Source organism: Mercenaria mercenaria, chromosome 4, assembly GCF_021730395.1.
Source record: "Mercenaria mercenaria strain notata chromosome 4, MADL_Memer_1, whole genome shotgun sequence".
Taxonomy (NCBI): domain Eukaryota; kingdom Metazoa; phylum Mollusca; class Bivalvia; order Venerida; family Veneridae; genus Mercenaria; species Mercenaria mercenaria.
This window is the reverse complement of record NC_069364.1, coordinates 26,579,702-26,606,162: the sequence shown is the minus strand read 5'-3', so window position 1 is coordinate 26,606,162 and position 26,461 is coordinate 26,579,702. Positions and strand designations below refer to the sequence as shown.

Here is a 26,461-nt window from a genome sequence, read left to right as displayed (position 1 = left end):
TACTGTATAAATCTATACTAGTGTACATAACGCTGCGCGTGTTGCGTGAAGTTTCTTTGGTGAATATTTTTTTTAGCTCAAGTCAGTTTTCAAGTCCGCTCAAATTGAGGGAATTAGCAAAATCCAGATTCTGTTTCTTCTTTTATTCAGTTTTCAACAACAATATATGGATGTCCACATAATAACAATAATTTCTATAAACACAATTAAATTAATTAAAACTTTGTAATTATCTAGTCGGATATCTCGACATGAAACACAGAAGTATATGTCCTTCTTATTTCGTAGGTAAAAATCTTCTGTCTACTGTTATCATTGACTTTTTATGATGTTCATGACAACAATAAAATCAACCAATAATATTGCAGGAAACCTACATGTCCCCTAGCAACAAACCTCGCATACTGCGATACTTTGTGAGATTTCACGTGATTTCACGTAACCAGGGACCTTTGTCTGCGTGTCAAAAGATTATTATCTTACTAAACAGATATAAAGATTATGTAATAAAATGCAATAAGTCTATTAACAGACAATTAAAAGCAATTACTTTAACACTGCAAGATTTTATCAATCTAGTAAGAAATAAAACATTTCCATAATGACAGCATGTAAAGTTTTTGTTCTTTTAAGATTATTCACAAAATTCAAGTTTTTACATATACAAATATTTTTAAACATTTTAAAACAAATTATTTGACTGTTGTTAAACACTAATGTCACTGCATGACACTAGCTTGGATCACTGAATTCCTTATTGTAAAATGCCAAATCGATTGTAAACTTGGAACAATAGACATGAATATTACTTTGATTAACTAACCCTGTGACTGGTCACCATTCATTTTCTTGGATATTTGACATTATGATGGGCTTGGCTGTATTATATGGAAACTCTTGTAATAGGTTTGGTTGTATGATAGGTAAAGATCAGGCAGGTCTTAAATCTTAGCAGCAAAATCTTAACTGTGTAATTAAAAAACATGTTCGTACGACCGTCGAAAAAAAGTAAAACAACAGAAGACAAAAAGCAAGAAGCCTTGCAAATAGTGAAAAAGCATGTCATATCGGGATTTCTGCAAGATACCTCATTTTATGTATAATAATGCAATGCAGTGTAAAAAAATCAGCAGAACACGAAAAGCAAGTAGCAAAAATCATGTCGTGAGGGGATTTTTGAAAGATCACCTCATCTGATTTTTTTTACTATTTTGAAAGAATGTTTTAAGAAATAGGCCTTAAATATTTCGTGTTCTAAAAACACTTATAAGATCGTACTTATTTACTTTTTATGTCAGATTTCTGCATATGTCTTCTAAAGAGATAATAACCAGGAGAAATATAATAGATATCGAATATTCAATAGAGACACATCTAATACTATTTTCCATATCCTTGACTGTCTATAGCTGAATTGAGGTGTACTTCCTTACAAAATATCTTCTAAAATTTGGGTCATTTTGACAACTTACCGGGATTTAATTTATACAATGAACATACATATACAGTTAAAGTTTACATACTCAGTTACTACAAAATGATATTCGTTTGTTTCAGTATAAAACTGAAATATTTATCTTTCACGAGTGAATACAAGATGCAATATTTTACGAGTGGCTTATCCACAAGTGAAAATGTAAGATATGGTGTTCATGAGTGTTCATGATTGAAAGATATTTTGATCTTACCAATTTTCTTGTAATTTTGTCTTTTGACTAACTTACCCATTTTATAACTTCGTAACAGTGAAATATTTGATTTTTTTTTTCACTGTGAAAATACTAGACATATTTAGTTCTGATATCTCTATAATTCACTGAAAAACATGCAGTATATTCTCATATGTGCAGGGGGTGGGGGAACAAAGAGAATTGCATTCGCAAATATCCTACGCTGGGTTGGCACGACATTCGACATTCAACATGCCTCAAATCCTAATGCCGAGCTGGTACGATATCCAATATTCAGCATACCCCAGATACTAATCTCGAGCTGGAACGACATTCTTCGACATCCAGCAAATTAAAAGTATTAAAAACATCCCTTGGTGACCTATATAGTTTTATTTTGAGACAGCCTGCTTAAAAGAGTCCAAGCTGGGCGTAACAGCAATGTGGCGAGGCAGACCATTCCGGAGTACTGTGGCATTCGGGAAAAAAGAGAATTTGAAATAATCTGTGCCGACATGAACCTGGCGAAGACAATGAGGTTGCATAAGGCACATAATTATAACAGGAGGTAAGCGACCAAGTAATTGTAAATTTTATAAAAACTTAATAAGTCTAGCATCATTTCTACGGTGTTCAACGGACCTCCAACCTTAACTTAACTGAATTTTGGAAACACTGGAATATGCAAAGAAAACGTTTTTACTCGTCGTAATGCACGGCGCTGCACCATCTCAAACTTGTTCATGTTGTTTTTAGTGTGAGGTGACCAAACGGTTGAAGCATGCTCAAGCTGTATACGAACAAGTGTTTTATAAGTAAGGGATTTTAATCTTTACAATGTCATTTCTGCGAATGAGCCCCAGTGTTTTGTTCTTGTTGTGCTGAAGTTATTGACGTGTGTGTACCAAGATAAATCTTTAGAAATTTCCACCCCTGGATATTTTCCATTTTGTACTGGTTTAAATGTTACTTCTTCTTCCTCTTCTTCCGTTAAACTACAAACCTCAATCTGAGTATTCTCGGAAAATGGTGACTTTACATGTGTTGCTGAGGACAGCACAATGATTTTAAAATGTCATTTGTTACAATTAAAAGTAAAAGCAGTCCTGTGTATTTACTTGGAGAAAGATGATAGCTGCCCAGACTTGAAGTCCGCTATGGCACTGGCAGCTACTACTGACTCGAAAAAAGGCATAGGAGCAGTGGAGGGGTGGGTGTTGCCCCCTCAGCTTTGGGAGTGGGGGCAGTATATGCTTTGCTCCTTCCCCCCCCCCCCCCCCCCCCCCCCACAAAAAAAAAAAAAAACGTTCGACCCCAGAAATTGATTTTTGTCAGAAATAACAGTAGATGAAGTAAAAAGGCCAACTTGAGACAGCATTTAGATGTACTGATAAGCATTTGGTGAGATATGTATTGTCAAGTATTTTGATGGGTTGGCTGTAGCTAGTGTTTTTCCATGGATATTATATGAACAAATAATTGGATGACCTCTTACTTGTCTCTTAACAGTTGCCTTCCCACTGTAAAATAAGCTGACGAGAGTTTCTTTCTGAAGTGCACGGTTTTGTCTTCTTGTCATTAATTAGAGGTGACTTCAATTTAATTCCAGAAAACATCATTTCGTTAATATTGGATTAACTTCACGACAAAATCAACTGCCGCTTTCATTACTTGGAATATCACAGCTGACATATAAACTCAAACATATTGTAGTTCATTTTTCAAATGAGGAAGAACAGTTTAAAACTAAAATCTTAAATCAAGTGAAAATCGTTCTTTTCCGTGTAAGAATGACAAGGAAAACCTAAAATATATCTTTGTTTATCATATCTTTTGCATTGTGCGAATGAAATAACGCAATGCCATATTCTTTTCATATTAAAGGTGGTCAACTTACTTCATCTCTAATAGGTCATGAAAGAAGAGATTTCAGTGCTTAAACCGAGAAAAGCTAGTATGTTATAAAAAAGAATATAACATTAACATGGTTGTCTTTCCATAATGAATTTACTACACTTGTTGGATAAAAATGATAAAATGTTCGACAGAACTGATATTCTGATTATAAAAACAACCCTAAACGATCCTCTATTTCTGCATAGTATTACGTAACTTGTATAACTAAGGCTGGTTAGGCAGGGAATCTTAAGATACAATTACTTTTGTTTACATATTTCCAATTAGCATACATTTTCATTCAAATCAACATACATGTATATTTATAATTCAAATGCGTGATAGACCATCAGTCTGTACCGCCTGTATCTTTATAATAACACAACTTTCTCAGCCATATGTAGTAATTCCAGTAATTCATCAGTAACACACTAAGAACCACATGTTCTAAAAGAATAATCCTGCTTTCATATATACATGCGGATCATTTTTGTGTGTACGTAGCGTCATAGGAAACAAATAACATTGTTCGTCCAAGCATTATAAAACGTATACATGTTCGCCTTTCTATGGTACATAACTCTCCCTTCGTTGACTGCATAACCTACCACCCAAGTACTTCTCCTGTTGTTGAATCATAAAATTTTCCAGATTCTTCTTCTCCTTGCAGTTTTCTCAAGATGGCGAATACTCCAGAGACACTTTCCTCCATGCTTATCTCGGCATTCGGTCCTCCCATATCCGTCTTCACCCACCCGGGATTTACAGCGGTGCAAAGAATGCCATCAGCTTTTAGATCTATGCTCAAACATGATGTAATCATGTTTTGCGCAGCCTACATAAAAAACAAAGATTTCCTTTAACAGAAAATGACGTTTTATATGTTTACTTTAAAAAACGTATTTTATTGAAACTACACTGTTTAAGTTTTGCAAAGAAACGTCTTATCATGAATTTTTTTCTTGCTATTACGTTTTGCAAGAACGTATTTTCATGACATTGTTCTTGCTTTAAACACAGCATTTATAAAGGTCTTCACGTGAAAGTTTTGCAAAAGATGTCTGAAAAATATCATCTATATTCTTCTGTCAATTACTTGTGTTTAAATATAACTAAAGGGCATGTGAAAAGCTGTTCCTGTTAATGCAACAGCTTTATAATTTTATTTAGATGTAAGTGACAATAACAGGTCTATACTATTCATCTAATGACTTCCAATGATCATGTTATAGATTTTATTACTGTACAACGTTCGATAAATGTATGATATTTGGTGGAAGTTTGACTTTTTCATGCAATGCTGTACAAAATCGAAAAATCATCTATGGAAGTAGGTCACTTGCAGATTTTAATACAAGAATTGTTGCAATATTTAGGAAGTTAGTTGTTTTGTTTTATAGTATAGTAGTTGATGTTTTATTCACCTACACTGCATTTAGATTACAATAGTAAAGAAAGTGTGTTTTATGGGTCGAGTGTTAGGTGGAAGTGGGACAGACGGGGGGATAACAGATCTATGAACAACATTTCTATATCCCAATATGACTTCCATCAGAGAAAGAAACAAGATATATTCAAGGAAATGAAGAAAAAACTGTAGCCTGCAATCTAATTTGTATCGAATGACATATAATCATCAAAATGACATCAAGAGATATGGAATATAGTTTATATTATTTGAATTATGATGACAAAGGCAAGTATGTAAAGTATCATTAACTTATGGTATGAAGTTACTGGGCAACTAACTCGCTGACAATCGCAAGCATGATTTTGCTGAGAAAATATAGCAAGTACAAATTGTTGGAAAAATGGCTAAGTACCAAAAGAGGCATAATTATATCAAAATCGAACATGAGTTATGGAATATGTGACATTAAGCTGGTAATACTATGGCAAAGAAGCGTGTGAAGTTCCATACAGTTGTGACGGGTAGTTACTTAGAATGCTAACATGTTGACAATCGCGAACAGAATTTTGTTGAAAGAAAATGGCTACGTACGAAACGGAGAATAATGCATAATAACAGAGTTATAAATCCTAGGTTATAAGTTGATATTATCATGGAGAAGGCCAGTGTGAAATTTCAGTTACATGTGTTTAGTAATAACTTAATATATGAGCATGTTAGCATGTTAACAATCGTTAACAAGATGTCTGCACACGACGCCGACGCCGTGGACACAGCAATCCTGGCGTCATCGCAAGCTAAAAGCACTGGAGTTATTGTTATGATTATTGCCCACTGCATTTCTTTTCCTTGCAATTTACTTTTATTTCAAGTTTGAAGTCAATCCCTTGCATACTTTTTAAGTTATGCTCCAGACAAAGTGGAGACGGGCGGACGAACGGTCGGAAAGACAGACGGATTGATGAACGGTATGATTACTATACGCCACCCTTCCGGGACATAAAAACTAACATAAAATACCTGATTACCGTGTGTGATCACAAGACGAAACAGAATTTAGACAGGCGAAAAAAACATTTTGGGGCATTACTAAAGCAAGAACTTCAATTATAATTCCTTGGTCAAATCTTATCGTTTCATCTCACGAAAGACTTTAATATATTGTCATTCAAATCTGTATTTACTAGCTCACAACAAAACTATTTAATTGCCAGTCACAGATAGATATTTAAGGATGACAATGTTTTATCAGTCTCCACAATTTTGCCAAGTTTGTAACAGCATGTAGACACAAGAACAGGCCAGTTGATCGTTTTTAAAAGCAAAGCAAACAACTGACACACCTTACCTTTGATGCTCTATATGGATACACTTGTCCAACGTTCTCAGTTATAGAACCAGAATCTGATGATATATTAATAATTGCTGCTTTATTACAAGACATAACTTCATCTTTTCTCCCGCCCGCGGCCTGTTTTAACAGTGGTAAAAAGGACTGAAATAAAAAAATTGAATTCTGCTCCAATACTTGTTGGAATGTAAATACATGCCCAGTGGAATTCAACATACTGACATTTTTATTAAACAACCTATGAATAAAAACAGAGTTTGGATAAAAATTCATATCAATCCGTTCAATTTGTCTGCTCTCTCTCATGAGTTAAACATGCAAACATTTTACTTAAAGACGTATGCTAGATAAAATTTTCACGAGGCAGAGATCGCACGACGCACCGATTACGACACCGTTTCCGGTAAGTTGCAAGCTTTCGGATAATCGGACAATCGTCGCGTGTATTTTTAATGCTTGATCAAAACTAGCCAAAATGATAGGATGTACGTTTCGGGACGGCGTGACAACTTTTGACAATCACTGTCCCGCTACGTCCAAGTTTATTCTGAATATTTCTGTAAGGAAATCCCCAATGAAAACGTACGCAAGATAAAATTTTCACGAGGCAGAAATCGCACGGCTCACCGTTTCCGGTAAAGTTGTATTGTTTTGGATATTCGGACAATCGCTGCGTTTATTTTTGATGCTTGATCAAAACGAGTCCAAATAATACGATGCAAGTTTCGAGAGCGTGATATTTTTGACTGCCACTGTCCCGTCACGTCCAAGCTTATTCTGCGTATTTATGTAAGAAAATCCCCAATGAAGTTTGTTAGGAACGTTTTGTGGTACAAGTACATATGAATGTATTTGTAAAGACAACAGGTCTGAAAATTAATTAATGTTGATATTAAAGCATGAAATTATCTCGCTGATAATTTTGAACGTATTTTTTTTATGTTTTGTTACTGTCATTTTAATGTCATCGGCTGAAACCGGTGTCGAGGTAGATATCTCCTCGCACTTTTTCACATCATATTTCCAAAGATTTTAGTCTCTTATTTACAGTTATGTGTTACATTTAACCCATCTGACGTTTCTTTATGAATAGTTATTTTTAATTCATTGGAGTCTGACAAGTATTTTATGACTATTTTGGATTTTAATGGTTTTTATTTCTCGGCTTAAAGATAACAAACCAGTATCATAAAGGGGCAATATTTCAAAATGAAACTGTGAAAATTCTAATTCGGTGACCACCCATTTTCTTTTTATATTTTAAAAGTAAACATTATGTTCTGCTATTCTTGCAAGTTTAATCAAATTCCTTTATGCAGATTTGGAAATATTAACTGCTGAAGGAAAAATACAATATTTCATAATTATGATGCTTTTTTTACCTAAAAAACAACAACAACACACACGTGTCATGCAAGTATTTCTTGAATAACATTAAAATTTCTTTTTATTTTGAAGCGAAGTAGTCATGTCTTATGAGATTCGACTATCTGTTATACTTTATGAATCATTTATTTGACTCCTTGATGTTATATGTTATAGCAGATACGCTCTAGATTTCAAGATAAACTTGTACCTAGGTCATGCATTATAATCTGAAATAAAATGAAAACGAAGTCGGTGACCCCCATATTTCTTTTTATTTTTAGGTTACTTATAGAATGAACTAACAATATATGAAATATGAACAAAATCTGTTATTAGGAAAAAAATGGTGAAATTCTAGCAAACGCCTTTAAAAATAATGTTAAGATGACATATCAAAAGTCTCTTTATTAATGCAGCAATAGTTACTAGAATATAATTAATTTGTAAGAATTTGAATTTTTCTAGAAAGGATCTGATAATACTCATGTCTGACAAAAAAAAGGAAACCCCTATTCATCTAGAAAAAAAAACAAATTTCAGAAGCTATCTATAGATATAAGTAATTTGAACAGACAAAATACATTGAAGATATTAAAAATGTCCACTTTCGCTCGTCGATGTAGATTCGAAACCTGCCTTGGGGCGTAGAATTCTCCATGTGAAGAAGTCATCCAGCTGGGATACGAAACGTTGGTGATACTTACCCAGGTGCTAGCCCATGCCTAAAAATACCTAGAGTAGCGCCTGGCATATTACTTATTACTGTCTGTAAGACTACTTGGGGTAGAATCAGATTTTGTCAAAATAACAACAAGTGTACAGAGTTTTGTTTTAAAGAAAAAGCGGAATTAAATAGAATTCTTAACCAAAACAAGCGCTGACGATCAAATAACGACAATACAGCGTAGATTTTTATCAATCAGAAAATTAAAAAAAATTTGAAAAAAAAGACAGTAATGTAGCTTAGTGTTTTATTTAGTAAGTTCTTCACGTCTGAAACAAACAGAAAAGTAGGAAAACAATAAAGAGTACCTTAAGTTTCTAGGGTTGATAATTTATGGATGTGTTTAAAAGTTACGACTGCAAATCATCTAATCCTATTTAAATGTATTATTGGCGTATTTACACATTTTAGTATGGTGAAATCATAAAATGTAATTCTGAGACCAATAGCAGACAATTATAGACGTATCATCTATCAGAACTGAAATGTTCGGTAAGCATTTCTTCAGGTATGAGGCCTTCCAGGCAAGGAACAGCCTCCCAAGTGGAAGCCTGTACATACCCAACCTGTAGATGTTCAAAACCTTGTAGTTATAGTTTTAACCATATTTGATACGAGTTTTTATTTATTTTATTACATGCAGGTTCCTTTCAGTGTGCTTGAATGTCTTAGCTCAGTTTCTGGCTGTGTCTCTTATTTTGTTCTATCTATGCTACTACTGTTTTATTCCCTATGAAATGCCAGTTGCAAATATACTTGCTGTGTTTCATATTTGTCCTTTAAATATGTCTTATTGCTACTGTTTGTAAATTCTTAGAACGTATTTAAATGTTATTTTTGGGTATAAAGCATAATGGGAGTTCTTGCAAATCCATGAATTGCAATAGCGTTTCTTGGATAATTTGCAAGAATTCACAATAACATTAAATTATTATTCATGTATTTTTACAGTTGCCCGTTACAAACGTAAGCCGTTTTTATTCCGTGAGAATCAGAAAATCACAGCAGTTGTCAGACTAACGATCTTTTAAACATGTAGAACAGACAAAAACGCCCATCGTTCGATTATATTTGGCCTTCTGATAAAAAAATACAGGTCCTTTATATCTACTGACCCGACTAATCATCAATGGACCAATTGCATTCACATCAAAATTTCTTCTCATCTCTTCCCATGAAGTATTATAAATATCAGCATCAGCTCTGTAGATTCCTGCATTATTTATTAGAAGGTTTATTCCATTATCTTCTACAACAGATGATACCACTGCCTTGGCATTTTTTATAGACTTCTGATCTGCTACATCTGAATATACAAGAAAAGTTTGATTTAAAACTCAAGAAAACGTGGAATAAATATAAATTCGGTATTATGTCAGAGATAATTTAATATCAGTTTATGCATAGCCCACAAGTTTATTTATAGACTTTATTATCTATCACAACGGCAAGTTTAAGTGCCGTGTGGAGGCACTTGAATTCAGTGTTTTTATATTTTGGTCCTTCGAGATCATGGAGTCCATTCAATATCTATATAATGGAATTCCGCTTAAGCCGTTGCTAGGGGGCGTGATGGGTGTTGCACTTTCCATTACCTTTCTATTCATGAACAGACTCCATTAAACCGAGTCTGCTATTATTTTGCTTGACTGCATTTTTGCTTGCAAAGGAGCTTTTTACAGATTTTATTCTGAAAAGCAAATACAACTAGAGTAACCACAGTGCCTGCGGTACCGCCTGTGCCGACGAGGAATGAAGGCACTTCGCTTCCGGTACTGCAGGTACTTCGCCAATGTTTACAAAACAAGCGAGATCGGTGAGTGATGTATCTTATGTATATATCCATGCTAAATTTAGTGGCAAATGATCAATTTCCTAGAAACGCAAAGACAAATAAGTTGGAAATGAAACTTGAATTTTTTCACATCAGCGACTGTTTAGACTCATTTCTTTTCGCTGACCCAAACCGTATCGTCACTGCCGTTGTAAATTATATCTATAAATGACATGTGATCTGCTAAAACATAAAATATGTCCAGAAAATTCCGGATTTGAACGTTATGCCAATTTTGGAATAGTGCCGCAGGCACTTCTGCAATGTGCTTTGTATTTCAAGCGCCGGTGTAGCTCTAACTTCCACTGTATTACATGGTCATATAGGGGAGGTAACTATATATCCTTTGGTAATGATTTTATAACATAATCTGTTAAAAAACCTCAATAAGGTAATTCAGAAATTATTTTGATTTTATCTTTATTCCATTTTCTTGAAATAGAAGCGCTGCATCTGACCAATATAACATCATTTTGGCGTGATCGTACGAGGGCGAGTTATTAGAGATTTAGTTAGTATTAGGCCAAATTTATGCATTACTTAAAAAAGGTGTTTACGTCAATGAAGAGCTTACACGTATAGGGAGTGAGGTGTTTTTTCATGTTCGTCGTCTCGTTAAAAACGGTCGTGCGAAAGGTGCCTGGACAGCCAACGGTATTATCTTTGTTAAAGACAACACAGATAAAATTCATAAATGTGAATCAATTGGTGACCTTCCAAATAATATATTGTGCGTAACTTTTTCTATCCGGTATACTAAAACAGAGGTCAAGATCTGTTATCTATACACTTGACTGAAATAATATAGACACGTGTCAAGGACATATTTTAGTCCTGAAACAGATACATACATGTTCTTTTATATAACAAAATAATATGTAACGTGTGTAAATGATTAATAGCGTTGTACGAGAAATGTAATTTTTCGCAATTGTGACGAAATCTTGTTACTATATTACATTGTATTGTTACAACGTAAATATATTTTCTATATTGTATGGTTACAGTGTAAACACATTTCCTGTATTATATGGTTACAGTGTAAACACATTTTCTGTATTGTATGGTTACAGTGTAAACACATTTCTATATTGTATGGTTACAGTGTAAACACATTTTCTGTCTTGTATGGTTACAGTGTAAACACATTTTCTATATTGTATGGTTACAGTGTAAACACATTTTCTATATTGTATGGTAACAGTGTAAACACATTTTCTGTATTCTATTGTTACAGTGTAAACACATTTTCTATATAGTAAATTTAGCAAGGCCGATATATAGATCTTGTATTATGACAACAAAAGTAAAAATAACGGATAAATTTGCCGTGCTCTTGTGGTAACAAATTTATATTAATACCTATTATTGAAATTATAGGAAAAAGGTCAAACCAATGACCGAGACACTGTTGGATTTAGTACAATTAAAGGATGAACACGCGGAGCATAGCTTAGTTAAAGCTGTGTACATTACTTATCTGCGAATTGCTTAACATGTTGTCTTATTATATTTTTTTTCAAAACTGTAAGGCATACAGCTCTGTGTAATCGCTTAACATGTTGTCTTTTTTTTTTTTCAAAACTGTAAGGCATACAGCTCTGACATTTTGTATGTAACCTTGTGTAGCGTTCTATACCTTGATAATTATCATGTCACTTGATTCTACATATCAAGAGTTAAATTTAAAAAATATATAAATTTTCTGTATTTTTTAAAATCGTCTTAAAATGTATGCGGATATTTTGAATGTTAGCTACCCAGTTTATTCAAATCTAGCTTTCCCCTGCTACTGTATATCAGTGATTTCATATAGTGTAGTAAATATGTGGATTAATTTTCTTTTTGATAATCGTTTTTGCCAAAAATATGAAATGATGCTTAACCATACACCAAGTTCTTCTTTATATCTTTTAAAATTGACTATATCTCAGATATTTGTATATAGCATTATATCTAATGGTCAGCTACCATGTTTATTAAAATCATGTCTCTTAGATTTTACATATTAAGGTAACTTGACAGGGAAAACCAAGATGGCGTCACAAAATTAGGGTTGGTCACATTATTTACCCCTATAGACAATATGCTGCTACAGAGGTCTAAAGATGCATTTTAATCATTTAACACACACATAAACACTTGTAAAAATGCGTTTAATTTATAAAAATATAAAATCAAATGTTCTGAAACTCACCGCGAAATCTAGTCAATTTTTGTGCGTATTTTGCGGAAAAGTTATGTATCCAAACTGAAAATAATTTATATCCTCATATGTTTGAATGTGTCCTTCAGGTGCTCCATCTATGAACAAAAGAACTTATCCACTGTGTTTTATGATATTTGCCCTGGAATTTCATCAGTAAATTATAAATTTCTATATTTTACACCCTAAAAAGTTGAAACCTGCTTGCAGTATGAGGGTCGTTAAAAAAATTCGAAGTACATGTAAGTTTACTTTGTCCTTATTTCTGAGACTTTAAATCCTCACATATTAAGAGTTTTGAGTGATGTGTTCATTTCTTAGTAATTCTACATTGTTTGTATTTAAATTTTATAAAACATTTACAATCTTTTCAATCTGTGTCCTACTTCAAATGTGTTTGCTACTGTTTGAATAACCCTCAATGTCAAAACTTTACTGACTTGCATGGAGATCTCATGGAAAGCATGGATCTTAGGCTATACTAAATTAATATATGTTTAATGTAATTGATAAAGTACATTTTCTTGATTTTCTGTTGGCTCCCCAAAAATATAGAGACAGTTTAGATAAGGATTTCTTCATTTGAACATGAAGGGTCATAAAAAATAATGTAATATACCCAAAATCAGCCCTGTTTTGGTTCATTTTCCATTCATAGGACTGGGTGAGTTTTACAATAAACATATTTTTGGAATTGCATAGCCCCTTGTTACTGAATTTATTTGCAACAAAATATTGAAATTTATAATTTACTGATGAAATTCCAGAGTAAATAGCATAAAACTCAGAGGATAAGTTCTTTTGCTCATAGGTGGAGCACCTGAAGGACATATTCAAACATATGATGATATAAATTATTTTCAGTTTGGATACATAACTTTTCTGCAAAATACGCACAAAAATTGACTAGTTTTCATGGTGAGTTTCAGAACATTTGATTTTATAATTTTATAAATTAAATGCATTTTTACAATTGTTTATGTGTGTGTTAAATGATTAAAATGCATCTTTAGACCTCTGTAGCAGCAAATTGTCTATAGGGGTAAATAATGTGACCCACCCTAATTTTGTGACGCCATCTTGGTTGTTCATGTCAAGTTACCTTAAGGGTTGAATATATACTAGAGACATCTGTCTTTTGAAATCCAGACTTTGCCACAGATATTTTGTACGTAATATTATGTACTGTCTACCATGTAATGTGTACTATATTTAATCAATCTGAATTTATTTTGTTTTGTTTTTTGGGGGGTTCTATTTTTGTGTGTGTTTTTTTCTTTCACGTAGTAACTGTAACATGTAAATATCTTTATTGACAAAAATTCATGAATCAGACATACATAAAAATCAGTAGTATGTAACACTGTGTGCAATAGCTCCCCGTATTTTTCATTTAGATAATTACCCTCAACTGAATCTGAAATGTATTTCTTGACTATAAAATTAAGCCCACAGCTAAAATATTTCGTACGCAGCATCCATTTTTAGCTCGTCTTATTTTTGAAAAAAAACCTACGAGGTATTGTCGTTACTTGATCGTCGGCGTCGGCGTTCGGTGCCGGCGTTGGTCAATTGTTTGTTTAGTTAAAATCTTTGTTTAGCTCGCCTTTTCTCTAAAACTAAAATAGCTACAGCTTTGAACTGTGTACCTTTGTTTAGCATTATAAGGGAACAATGTAGGTCAAATGTAAAAGTATTAGAGGTGATATTATCCTAGTCTAAATAATTAGAATTATGTTTTGTTTTACTATTTACTAATAGTACTTTTAGAAATACTTCTTAGATACTTGAACATGCTATAAATCCGTCCTATGCTGGAGTTGGACATTTTAGATACGATATCTAAGAAACATGACATAAAAAAATAAATAGAAATTACTCATACTCCCGAAATTCATATAATATTATAAGCAAACTAAAGCAGTCTATTATAGCAACTTCGAAGCTACATTCCAATTTTTTAATTTTTTTTTTTACTCCGTACTAAACTGTCCTGACATTACGCCTTTGCATTAATCTCTCACGGTATGTTTTTCATTCTCTCCATCTTTTTAATAGTTATGTGTCATGATGTCACGCGGGATGTTGTGGTGTTTTCTTATATGAGATCCACCAGTTTTTCTCCGTCCTGGTCATTGTGTTACCATTTGGTTTCGGGGATGTTTAATTCTCATTTTCTTCCACCATGAATATCATACAACTACTTTATTCCTTCCCTGACGCTAATCAATATATGACACGTTTTGGAAATGTATACGTCTTTTCTCACAACCACGTCTCTCTGTTGGTTTATCTTTTTCCTCCCTGTCTGAAAATTTTATTGTCTGGAGATGTCGAGTTAAATCCAGGCCCAGTAAGTCAAAACTCAGATCCTTATACCAAGCTTACTAGCGCCGGTCTTAGCGTTATGCATCTAAACATTCAAAGTTTGAAACCGAAGATTGACCTTCTTACTGTTGAAGCCGAACCATATGACATACTAGTTTTCTCAGAAACTTGGCTAAACTCTAACGTACCAGATGAGGATCTTTACATACAAAATTTTAAACCACCTTTCAGATGCGACAGAAGGGATCGAGGCGGCGGAGGGGTCGCCATTTATGTCCGTGACACGATACACGCTGTTGAACGTAAAGACCTACATATGAATAACCTTGAGGCCCTTTGGACTGAAATCCATATTAACCAGCGAAAACTCCTCATAGGTGGAATTTACCGTCCTCCTGATTCTAATAACACTCAGTGGCTTAACATGGAACACAGTCTTGACCAACCGTTCAATGGTCATTTCGATGACATACTAGTTACAGGCGACTTCAACGTTAACATCTTGGCCTCTCCTTCTATTAGAATGAGTAGACTCGTCGACTCTTATAACGCCTAGCAGTTGATTTCGACTCCTACATATTTTACTGAACACTCTTCATCTCTTCTCGATCTTATGTTTGTCAAGAACCTTTGCCACATTCTTTCTAGTTTTGTCGCTGACCCCTTTATTCCGGATCTACCTCGCTTTCACTGCCCTATTCATTGTTACTGTTTTCAAATTCCACAAACCCAAACAGTCAACTTATAAACGTCACATATGGTTAAATGATAAAGGGGACTATCCTAAATATAGAAACAATCTAAACACAACGGACTGGAACTCCATCTTAGATTGCGATAATCTCCATGAAACTGCAGATAAGATAGCTGATGCCGTTCTTAGCGCAGCTGCTGATAGCATTCCGAACAAATCGATAATAGTTAGACCTGACGACGTCCCACGGATCAATAAAGGTGTTCGTATGATGATACGTAAGCGAAATCGGGCTCACCAACAAGCAAAGTCTTCTAATAATGAAAGAGCATGGGCAAATTTTCGCAAAATTAGAAATGATACTACCAACCTTATCCGAATACACAGAAAAATTAATAGAGGAAATTAATTCCGAAAATACTACTGTTAAAAAATGGTACAAACTTGCTAAAAAGTTCGCAAACAAAAAATCTCCCCCGATTCCTACATTAATAGACAATGGTGCTGAAGTATTATTAGACAAAGATAAAGCAGAACTACTTAACACTTTCTTTTGTAATCAGTCTACTTTAGATGACACCAATCACACACCTCCTATTAAACATAATTTTACCCATTCCGTCTTGTCAAATATTTCTGTAACTGCCGAAGATATTCGAGAGGCAGCTTCAAAAATAGATCCTTCTAAAGCTAGTGGTCCAGACCTTGTCAGCCCAAGAATGATCAAAGAAGGCATCCAGGAATTAGCCGGTCCACTGTCATCCTTTTTTAACACACTTATCTCTAACTCAGTTTTCCCAACTTCTTGGAAATGTGCAAACGTTTCTCCAATATTTAAAAAGTCTGACCCATCATAACCAGTTAACTACCGACCAATATCTCTTCTCAGCTGCCTAGGAAAACTAATGGAGCGTTGTATCCATAAATATTTCTACAACTACCTTATTTCTAATAACTTCATCACACCATTCCAGTCTGGATTTGTTAAAGGCGACTCTACAACAAATCAGTTATCGTATCTCTACAACGATATTATAAAAGCTTTAGACGAGGGTAAAGAAGTCCGTGCTGTCTTCTGTGACATCTCTAAAGCGTTTGATCGGGTGTGGCATCGGGGTCTCTTAACTAAACTATCATCTATTGGAGTAAATGGCAATTTCTTGAACTGGTTTGAATCTTATTTATCAGATAGAAAGCAACGAGTAGTTCTTGCTAATGCTTCATCTAATTGGTCTTCAATAAATGCCGGGGTCCCACAAGGCTGTATCTTAGGCCCTCTTCTCTTCTTGCTCTACATAAACGACATTGTTGTTGACATAAAATCCATTATTCGCCTATTCGCCGGCGACACAAGTCTTTACATTGTCGTGGAAGATCCTTTCATCTCTGCTGCTGCTCTAAATGAAGACTTGTCTCGAATTACCTCTTGGTCAAAATTATGGCTTGTTTCTTTTAATCCAGCCAAAACAGAATCTATTGTCTTCTCACGGAAACGAAACAAACCTTTCCATCCAACCCTTTTCATGGACCAGATACCAGTAATGGTAGAGGATGAATTATGCGCCCTGTGTGGCTGCATTTGAACTATGTAAAGCGCCTTTGGCGCTATATAAATCTGGTATAATTTAATGTACAACGCCGGTGAATATACTATGTGTAAAATTAGGCGTTTAATCAAATAAAGCAGTTTCAGTTTTTTCAGTTTCAGTTTCAGTAAACATGGTAAAAACACACAAACATCTTGGTCTTACTTTGTCTGACGACGCCAAATGGTCTTCCCATCTTTCATCGTGTATTAACAAGGCATGGCAGAGAATCGGAGTACTCCGATCGCTTAAATTTAAATTGTCAAAAAGTAGTCTTGAGAAAATGTATATTTCATTCATAAGACCACTCTTGGAATACGGAGACATCGTTTGGGATAACTGCACGAACGAGTTTAAAAACGATCTAGAAGCGGTACAGATAGCAGCAGGAAGAATTGTAACAGGGGCAACGCAATATTGCAACTCAGAACGTCTCTTGAAAGAATTAAACTGGGAAACTTTGTCTGAACGGAGAAGAAAACATCGGCTAATACAGTTTTATAAGATGAAAAACAACCTCACTCCTATGTATCTACGAAATCTCATTCCTAGCCATAATATTCAACCTTACCATCTCCGTTCTATTCACAGCATACCTTTGATCCATACAAACACCCACTCTTATGCAAGTTCTTTTTTGCCCGCAACAATCCGTCAGTGGAACGCGCTTTCTCCAGATGTCCAAAACGCCTCCTCTCTTTCCGAATTTAAAAACAAACTTTCCATTTGTAAGAATAGCTCCAAACCACTCTTTAACGTCGGGGTACGAAAGTACCAAATTCAACATACCCGCTTACGACTCGGATGCAGTTCTCTAAACTTTGAGCTTCATCGTAGAAATATTGTTGAATCTCCTCTCTGCGAATGTGGTGCAGTCGAAACTCCGCTTCACTTTCTCCTTCAGTGTCCGAGGTTTCACCTCGCACGTCAACGGTACTTATCTGATCTCCCATGTGGTATCACACTCAATAATCTTCTTTATGGAGACGAGCATCTTGCATACGAAAACAACAAACTAATCTTTCTACGTGTCCAGAGCTACATAGCGGCAACTTGGGAAGGGCTGTCTGCTGATGTTGAAATAACTCGTAGCCCAACCCTTTTGTTTCTTGTTGTGTGTTAAAAATGTATGTAATATTGTGTGTAATACTGAAACAGAGAGCAATAAAATATGATTAAACTAAACTAAACATAGCGGCAACTAAAAGATTTGACACATGACGGGGACATATTTGGTGATATTCTGCACTCCTTTTATCCCTTGCGTGACATCATGACCCATACCAAATCACAATTTGTTTCTTTTTTATTTCATATTCACCTCAGCTCTTAGTCTATATACTATTACATACCTTACACAATTGAATAACAATGATAAAGTTATTATATTTTTTTGCGGTAAACGTAATGATACAAATTCTTTTTGCAAAAGTTTCAATTAAAAACTACTCTCACTAATTTACATTACTTTCCGGTCGAATAAGTGCAATGATAATTAGGCCAACTCCACCATGGAAAGGAATTAATATAAGCCTTTACTTGCTTGTTTTCTAATCCAACATTTCATAAATGTATTTTGCACAATGACTATGTAACTTTATCGAAAGAAATAAAATATGTTTAAACTAGAATTATGCCCCGATATTTTTAGAAGTACCTGCGGAACCTCGAAGTGGCTGCGGCATCGTCGAAGTACCTGCGGCACTTTTCTAAAATAGGCATAACGTTCAAATTCGGAATTTTCTGGACACATTTTATGTTTTGGCAGATGGCATGTTATTTATAGATATAATTTACGACGACAGTGACGATACGGTTTGGGTCAGCGAAAAGAAATGAGTCTAAACTGTCGCTGATGTGGAAAAAAATACGCTTCATTTCCAGCTTATTTGTCCTTGCGTTTCTAGGAAATTGATCATTTGCCACTAAATTTAGCATGGATATGTACATAAGATACATCTACACCCCGCTACATTCCCCGATTTTTGAAAAAATGCTCCATGTAGTAAAAAAATGACAAAAATGAAAAAAAAACGCTCACCGATCTCGCTTGTTTTGTAAACATTGGCGAAGTACCTGCGGTACGGAAGCGAAGTGCCTTTATTCCTTATCGGCACAGGCGGTACCGAAGGCACTGCTTAGTACCCGTGAACCAGAATGGGAAATATATTTTAAACCCTGCTGAATGATGTATACATTGAATAAAGCCCATAAGTATGGAATCACACGTTTTGAGGCAAAAATAGTCCAAATTGCACACCTGGCGAGACCTGTTCAATTAGTTTAAACATATTTTATTGCTTATAATACATGTATTTATATCATTACATCAACATATGGATATTAACAATCGATTGAATTATAGCAATAGGGTCGGACCACAAGTTCTGCCAACATTAGTAAACGGCCCTGCCCTCGAAAATTAACTATTGCATAAAATTAATTACTTTTACGAAATAAACAATTATAACATGTATTACAAAAGTTTGAATGAAGAAAAGACCAAAGTATGACTGAAACTAAAATAGAAAAAAGTAGCTAGTTTAATGTTATATATGATGTTGGTATTGCTATTTTTCATCATGGATCTGTTTCCCAGAAGCTAGGCAAGGGCAGGAGTAACTGTATTCGTTTGCGATAAATTGAGGTTTGATTAATAATCAATATCAAATGTTAGGAACTGGTAGAAATTACAAGTCAAAGATATTCTCACTGAAAACGATTAGAATTTATGATAAATTTATGCACCGCCAAAGTAATTATTGTAATGGTTTCGTCTGAGTACATGTCAGATCCAAATAATAGCAGTGTGTCATTTAAAGGATGAAAAGTTCTGGTTTCGTTCAATATTATCTGCAAATGGCTTATCTGAAACATATGTACATCTTTAAAGCATGTGACAAGACGAAAATAATGATGGTCAGAAAGGTGTCCCATAACCATTTACTTTTTTCGCAAATGTGAACTGAATCTACTAGTCAATGGATGCATGACCGTTTCCGTTTCGTCTGAATTTCGATACCTCAGACAAGTTAAAGATTTTAGACTCGACCGTCTACATAGAACTAAGAAAATCGATTGAAACATTTATTTATTTTACACAAAAATTGCTCGTCATAAATAGTTCGTTAAATATAAATAGTTTTAAATTACACCTACCTATTTTCTTCAGAAAACGTAGGGCCACAATAGGAAACTGTCAACTGCCACTTAACCTATCTATTACAGGAATTGGAGGACTGTATTTACACTTACCTAGCTTGATAACATGTACACAGGGACTAGTTTTCGCAATTTCAGTCAGCTCCTGAAATAAGAAGTGAGAGAATTCAAAAGCCTCTGTAATAAAAGTATCAGATCAAAGGCTGAGGTGCAGTAAAAAGTCTTTCTTAAAAAATAAGATCTTAGGTGGACAAGGTCTGCAAATTAGTAGTAGCAATAACCAAAGGAAATATAACTCTTGAAAACCCTTGATTCACCTTTGCAAAAGCAACTGTAATGCTCACAGTCTCATCTCAAACAAAGCTTACCATGTAACATAGAAATTTGTTGTAAATACTGGAAGATAGTTAATAAATAAAATGTTGCAACAAATAAACCAAATACACACGGAAGAAATTCCAGACACGTCTGCTGAAGTTGTTACATGTCAAAATCTAGGGCATGACTTTGACACTGTATTGACAACTGTATTGTCAGGCATGCACATATGTATTGTCACGCATACACATATATTTAGGGAAAACAATCTTGTAATGATAACGTAGTCATTGCTGCATCCAGATAGATAACTGATAATTTCTTGTCCATCATATAGACGTAGAAGAGGTGATATTATACAATGTTTTAAAATCATAAGAGGTCTTGATGATATTCCATTTGAAAGACTGTTACAACTTCTGAATCAAGAAACCAATTTGTCAAAACCAAGAAGTGAAACAACTTTTAGGCTTCATAGTTTTTCACAACGCAACATTTCATATTAGAATAATTACCTGATGAAATAGCAATCTGACTAAAGTACATCTCCTATTATGCTACGCATAGGATCTGAGAACGACCAATTCATAGCCTCGTTCTGACGACCCCTTCGCTAGCCAATCAGAGCTTAACTTACAAAATTTAGCAAATTACCTGTAGCCTTGTCTTTTGATATTTACAATTCTTATGTCGAAATATGTCAGATAGCCGGTTAGCTCAGTCGGTAGGCCACTTGCTTAGTACTCGAGGGGTCCCGAGTTCGAGCCCTGGAATAACTTCACATTTTTCTTACTCTTTGACATTCTAACAAGCCGTCTCATTGGTTAAAATAAAAATAGCAATGCTGGAAATCCAAAATATACAGAAGACGTATGTGAATGGGTCGTTCTCAGATCTTCGTTTAGAAGATCAAGTACTTCAGTCAGATTGATGAAATAGTATCCGATAAAACTGAATTGATAAACTTTGGAGCAATGAAATGTATAATGAACAGCAAAAGAAACTATCCAGATGTATAACTGGGATTTTGTTTTATAAAAAACTTAAATTTGACTTGTTTTCTTCATACCACATTACACTTGAAGAAGTTCACATGGTAAATTAAAAAAATCAATCAACTGTGAAGTCAGTAGTACCACAATAGCCGTTTTGCACGAAATTCATGTGCGCGTGTAATTAACGATATTCATTGTGTTATTTTATTGTTATTTGAAACACTGATGATTGACTGACTGGAAAAACAGAATAAAGCTTTAAAAAATATTGTTGGTTGTATGGCACGACTGAATCAAATTCAGCGCAAGCGCGCAATTGGGATGTTTCAATGCAACTGTCGCGCAGATATAGCCAGAACTTCGTGCAAACTGACTGAACAGACTTCACGGTTGACTGATTTTATTTTAATTCAGCACGTGAAGTTCTTCAAGTGTAATGTGGTATAAAAAACAAGTCAAATTTATAAATTTTTGTTTTTTATTAAAATACCCCAGTTATACTTCTGGATAGTTTCTTTTGCTGTTCAGTATATATTTATCACACATGAGGTAACACAAAATTTTCCATAATATTACCAGATTTTCCCTTTTGTGAAGAAAACAACGTAAAGTGTCCAGAAGAACACGACAACATGTAGACTTAAAAAGGATCTATGATCCAGCAAATATTCTACAAATCAACAAATCGCGAAAACTGAATATATTTACCGACGCTTTTTCTGGAAATCTGCAACATGCAAAAATGTATTTTGGTGGATCCACAAATTTTAAAAACTGCCTGACAAACTCCAAACCAATTCCTCTATTAGAACCAGTAATTAAAACAGACTTTGGCGACAACATTGTTGGTAAATAACGAGCGTCCAAGATATTGACCTCTAAGGCGTGCGAACACCAAAACTTTAATGTCCTTATACTGTATAAATTTATACTAGCTTGGATCATTGAATTTCTTATGGTTAAATGCCAAATCGATTGTAAACTTGAAACAATAGACATGAATGTTACTTAGATTAACTAACGCTATGACTGGTCACCATTCATTTTCTTGGATATTTGACATTATGATGGGCTTGGCTGTATGTCACCCTTCATGTAAAATGATACGGGCTAACGTGTGTTCTCTTCTGGGGTTTCTGTGGACTGAAAGACACACGTAGACAGCAAATGTAATATTTTACCAAGAGAGACAAAGATTTCAAGTCTTCACTTCAAAATCTATTCTGGCTGTGCGCATTCATTTCATGACAATTCAAAAATTACCACGAAATGAATCAAATGATGAATGAGAAGATGAGGAATGATCATATTTCAACACAACATGTTAATAGTTTACCTGAAAGACTCACGCAGACAGCAAATGTAATATTTTACCAAGAGAGAAAAAGATTTCAAGTCTTCACTTCAAAATCTATTCTGGCTGTGCGCATGCGTGACGGAAATTGGCGATGATGTCAATTCATTCAAATTGAGGCCCTCACCGCGGTTAAACTACATGTTAGTTAATGATATCAGAAAATGATATTTATGTGGTGAATAATGAATATGAAATGGAATTATAGGAATAAAATATAGGAAAAATGGGAAAATGCTTGGTAGTAATTCATATAGGATATATACAGACAAATGACCCTGCGACATGTATTATATGGAAACTCCTGCAATAGGTTTGGTTGTATGTTAGGTAAAAAATCAGACAGGTCTTAAATCTTAGCAGCCAAATCTTAACTGTATAATTAGAAATAATGTTCGTACGACCGTCGAAAAAAAAAGCAAAACGCCAAAACTAAGTAAAACGACAGAAGACAAAAAGCAAGAAGCCTTGCAAATAGTGAAAAGACATGTCATATCGGGATTTCTGCAAGATACCTCATTTTATTTATAATAATGCAATGCAGTGTGAAAAAATCAGCAGAAGGCAAAAAACAAGGAGCTTTGCAAGTAGCAAAAATCATGTCGTAAGGGGATTTTAGGAAGATAACCTCATGTGATTTTTTTTACTATTTTGAAAGAATGTTTTAAGAAATAGGCCTTAAATCTTCTGTGTTCTAAATACACTTATAAGATCGTATTTATTTACTTTTTATGTCAGATTTCTGCATATGTCTTCTAAAGTGGTAAAAGCCGCGAGAAAGATATCGAATTTTCAATAGAGACACATCTAATACTTTTTTCCATATCCTTGACTGTCTACAGCTGAATTGAGGTGTACTTCCTTACAAAATATATTCTAAAACTTGGGTCATTTTTACAACTTACCTGGATCTAATTTATACAATGAACACACATATACAGTTAAAGTTTACATACTCAGTTACTACAATGTATTAAAATATTGATAAATTGAATAACAACAAGTAATTTGATTATATTCATCTGAGTGTAAACTGTTGTCGTATCGTGTCATATAAATCAAATCATTGTAATAAATATATATTTTTAAATGTTTTTAAAATATTCTTTTAAATATTCTTTTAAGCAGAAACTATTAAGTGATGAAAGTACTAATAATTATTAACCTATATATGATATTTGTTTGTTTCAGTATAAAACTGAAATATCTTTCACGAGTGAATACAAGATGCAATATTTTCACGAGTGGCTTAATATCCACGAGTGAAAATGTAAGATATGGAGTTCATGAGTGTTCAAGATTGAAAGATATTTTGATCTTACCAATTTTCTTGTAATCTCGTGTCTTGACTAAACCATTTTATAGTTTCTTAACAGTGAAATATATATTTCATTTTTTCACGGTGAAAATACCAGACATATTTCACTCTGATATCTCTATATTTCACTGAAAAACGTGTAACTTCCGAAATCCGGACCTTCTGAAAACGGGAAACCTTTAAAAACCGCACAAAAGTCAAGGTCCCGATTTTGTCTGTTCTTATTTCTATTTATTTTTAACTTCTGAAAACCGGATGATTATTGAAGGACCGTTTATATTTCAACACTAAAATTGACTTCCGAAAACCGAACAGCAAAATTTTTGCTGGGTTAAAAATGTCACCTGTTAATTCAAAAACGCTGTCAACATGTTCTTTTGTTTATCTATCAGCAGGCCGCGTTTATTTTGACACGTTAGATAACCACAATGATCATTTGATGCAAAAGTAAGCAAGTAATAAGTGATTACTTTTATTTGTATTCATATTATGAAAACGTGATAAATTAAATATCTTAGTGTGAAAAACTTTTTTAATGTTTGGACGAAAGAAAGATAGGTGTTTTAGTTCATTTAGTTACATCGATTAAACTATGCATTGTCAACATTAATGAAATGTTGACGAACTCCGAACTCCAAAAATGGTAAATGTAAGTGGAAAATATTTGCGTAAATGCTATTATTTAAGATATGTTGTTTCTTTTTATATTTGTTATTTATGTATTTATTATCCTTAATGTTTGTAATTAATTAATAAATTAATTAATTATTTACTTTTAATTAAATTGTAAAATTAAAAAAGGATAATAATCTCCTTCATCCTACGTGTAAGAAAACATAACTCTTCTTGCACCAAGTCCACTTCGCCTACAAACTTTCAAACTTCTGAATTCCGGAAACTTCCAAAAACCGAACTTTTAGGCTGGTCCGGAGGTCGTTCGGTTTTCGGAAGTTACACTGGTATTAAATTCCTATAAGATTGATGACCTACTTTGCACAAAGTACAAGACAAAATAAATTCAGCGTTCTGTTCCCTTTTGTTCTCTTCAATATTTTCAAAATTTTGTGTACAAAAACACAAAAAGTGGACTTTTAAAAAAAAAACATTATACTGTGTCATGCGATGAGAACTTATAATTCTTGAAAAGCAGTAAAAACATTATGACGGAAAAGTCCCTTTTCACGGCAGAGTATTATTGTCAAGCGCATTTCATTTAACTCAAAATTTCGAGTTACATAACACAAAATTTCGACTGTTTGTTAATATGTTTTTTTGTCTTTTTGGGATTATGGAGTCGATTAGATGTTTATGGATAATGGAGTTCCGTTTGAGACGGTGCAGGGGGTGGGGGACAAAGGGAATTGCATTCGCAAATATCCTATGCTGGGTTGGCACGACATTCGACATTCAACATGCCTCAAATCCTAATGCCGAGCTGGTACGATATTCAATATTCGACATATGCCAGATCCTAATCTCGAGCTGACACGACATTCGACATTCAGCAAATTAAAAGTATTAAGAACATCCCTTGGTGACCTAGTACATATATATAGTTTTATTTTGAGACAGCCTGCTTAAAAGAGTCCAAGCTGGGCGTAACAGCAATGTGGCGAGGCAGACCATTCCGGAGTACTGTGGCATTTGAAAAAAAAGAGAATTTGAAATAATCTGTGCCAACATGAACCTGGCGAAGACAATGAGGTTGCATAAGGCATGTAATTGTAACAGGAGGTAAGCGACCAAGTAATTGTAAATTTTATAAAACATAATAAGTCTAGCATCATTTCTACGGTGTTCAGCAGACCTCCAACCCAAACTTAACTGAATTTTGGAAACACTGGAATATGCAAAGAAAACGTTTTTACTCGTTATAATGCACGGCGCTGCACCATCTCAAACTTGTTCATGTTGTTTTTAGTGTGAGGTGACCAAACGGTTGAAGCATGCTCAAGCTGTGTATGATTTTAAAATGGCATTTGTTACAATTAAAAGTAAAGGCAGTCCTGTGTATTTACTTGGAGAAAGATGATAGCAGCCCAGACTTAAAGTCCGCTATGGCACTGGCAGCTACTACTGACTCGAAAAAAGGCATAGGAGCAGTTGAGGGGTGGGAGTTGCACCCTCAACTTTGAGACTGGGGACAGCATATGCTTTGCTCCTCCCCCACCCTTCCTCCCAAAAACAGTTCGACCCCAGAAATTGATTTTTGTCAGAAATAACAGTAGATGAAGTAAAAGGGCAAA

The 26,461-nt window shown here is 34.3% G+C and overlaps 1 protein-coding gene across 1 annotated transcript; it reads right to left on the bottom strand.

Moving 5' to 3' along the window:
* Positions 1-128: 128 nt before the first annotated feature.
* LOC123551197 (C-factor-like) lies at positions 129-22,444 on the bottom strand. The gene is made up of 5 exons (XM_045339937.2): positions 22,252-22,444; positions 20,324-20,375; positions 9,536-9,726; positions 6,326-6,472; positions 129-4,401 (listed from the first exon to the last, which is right to left on the bottom strand). Exons 1-5 carry the CDS (start codon positions 22,384-22,386, stop codon positions 4,171-4,173), a joined length of 756 nt encoding a protein of 251 aa, XP_045195872.1. The 5' UTR covers positions 22,387-22,444; the 3' UTR covers positions 129-4,170.
* Positions 22,445-26,461: the final 4,017 nt, after the last annotated feature.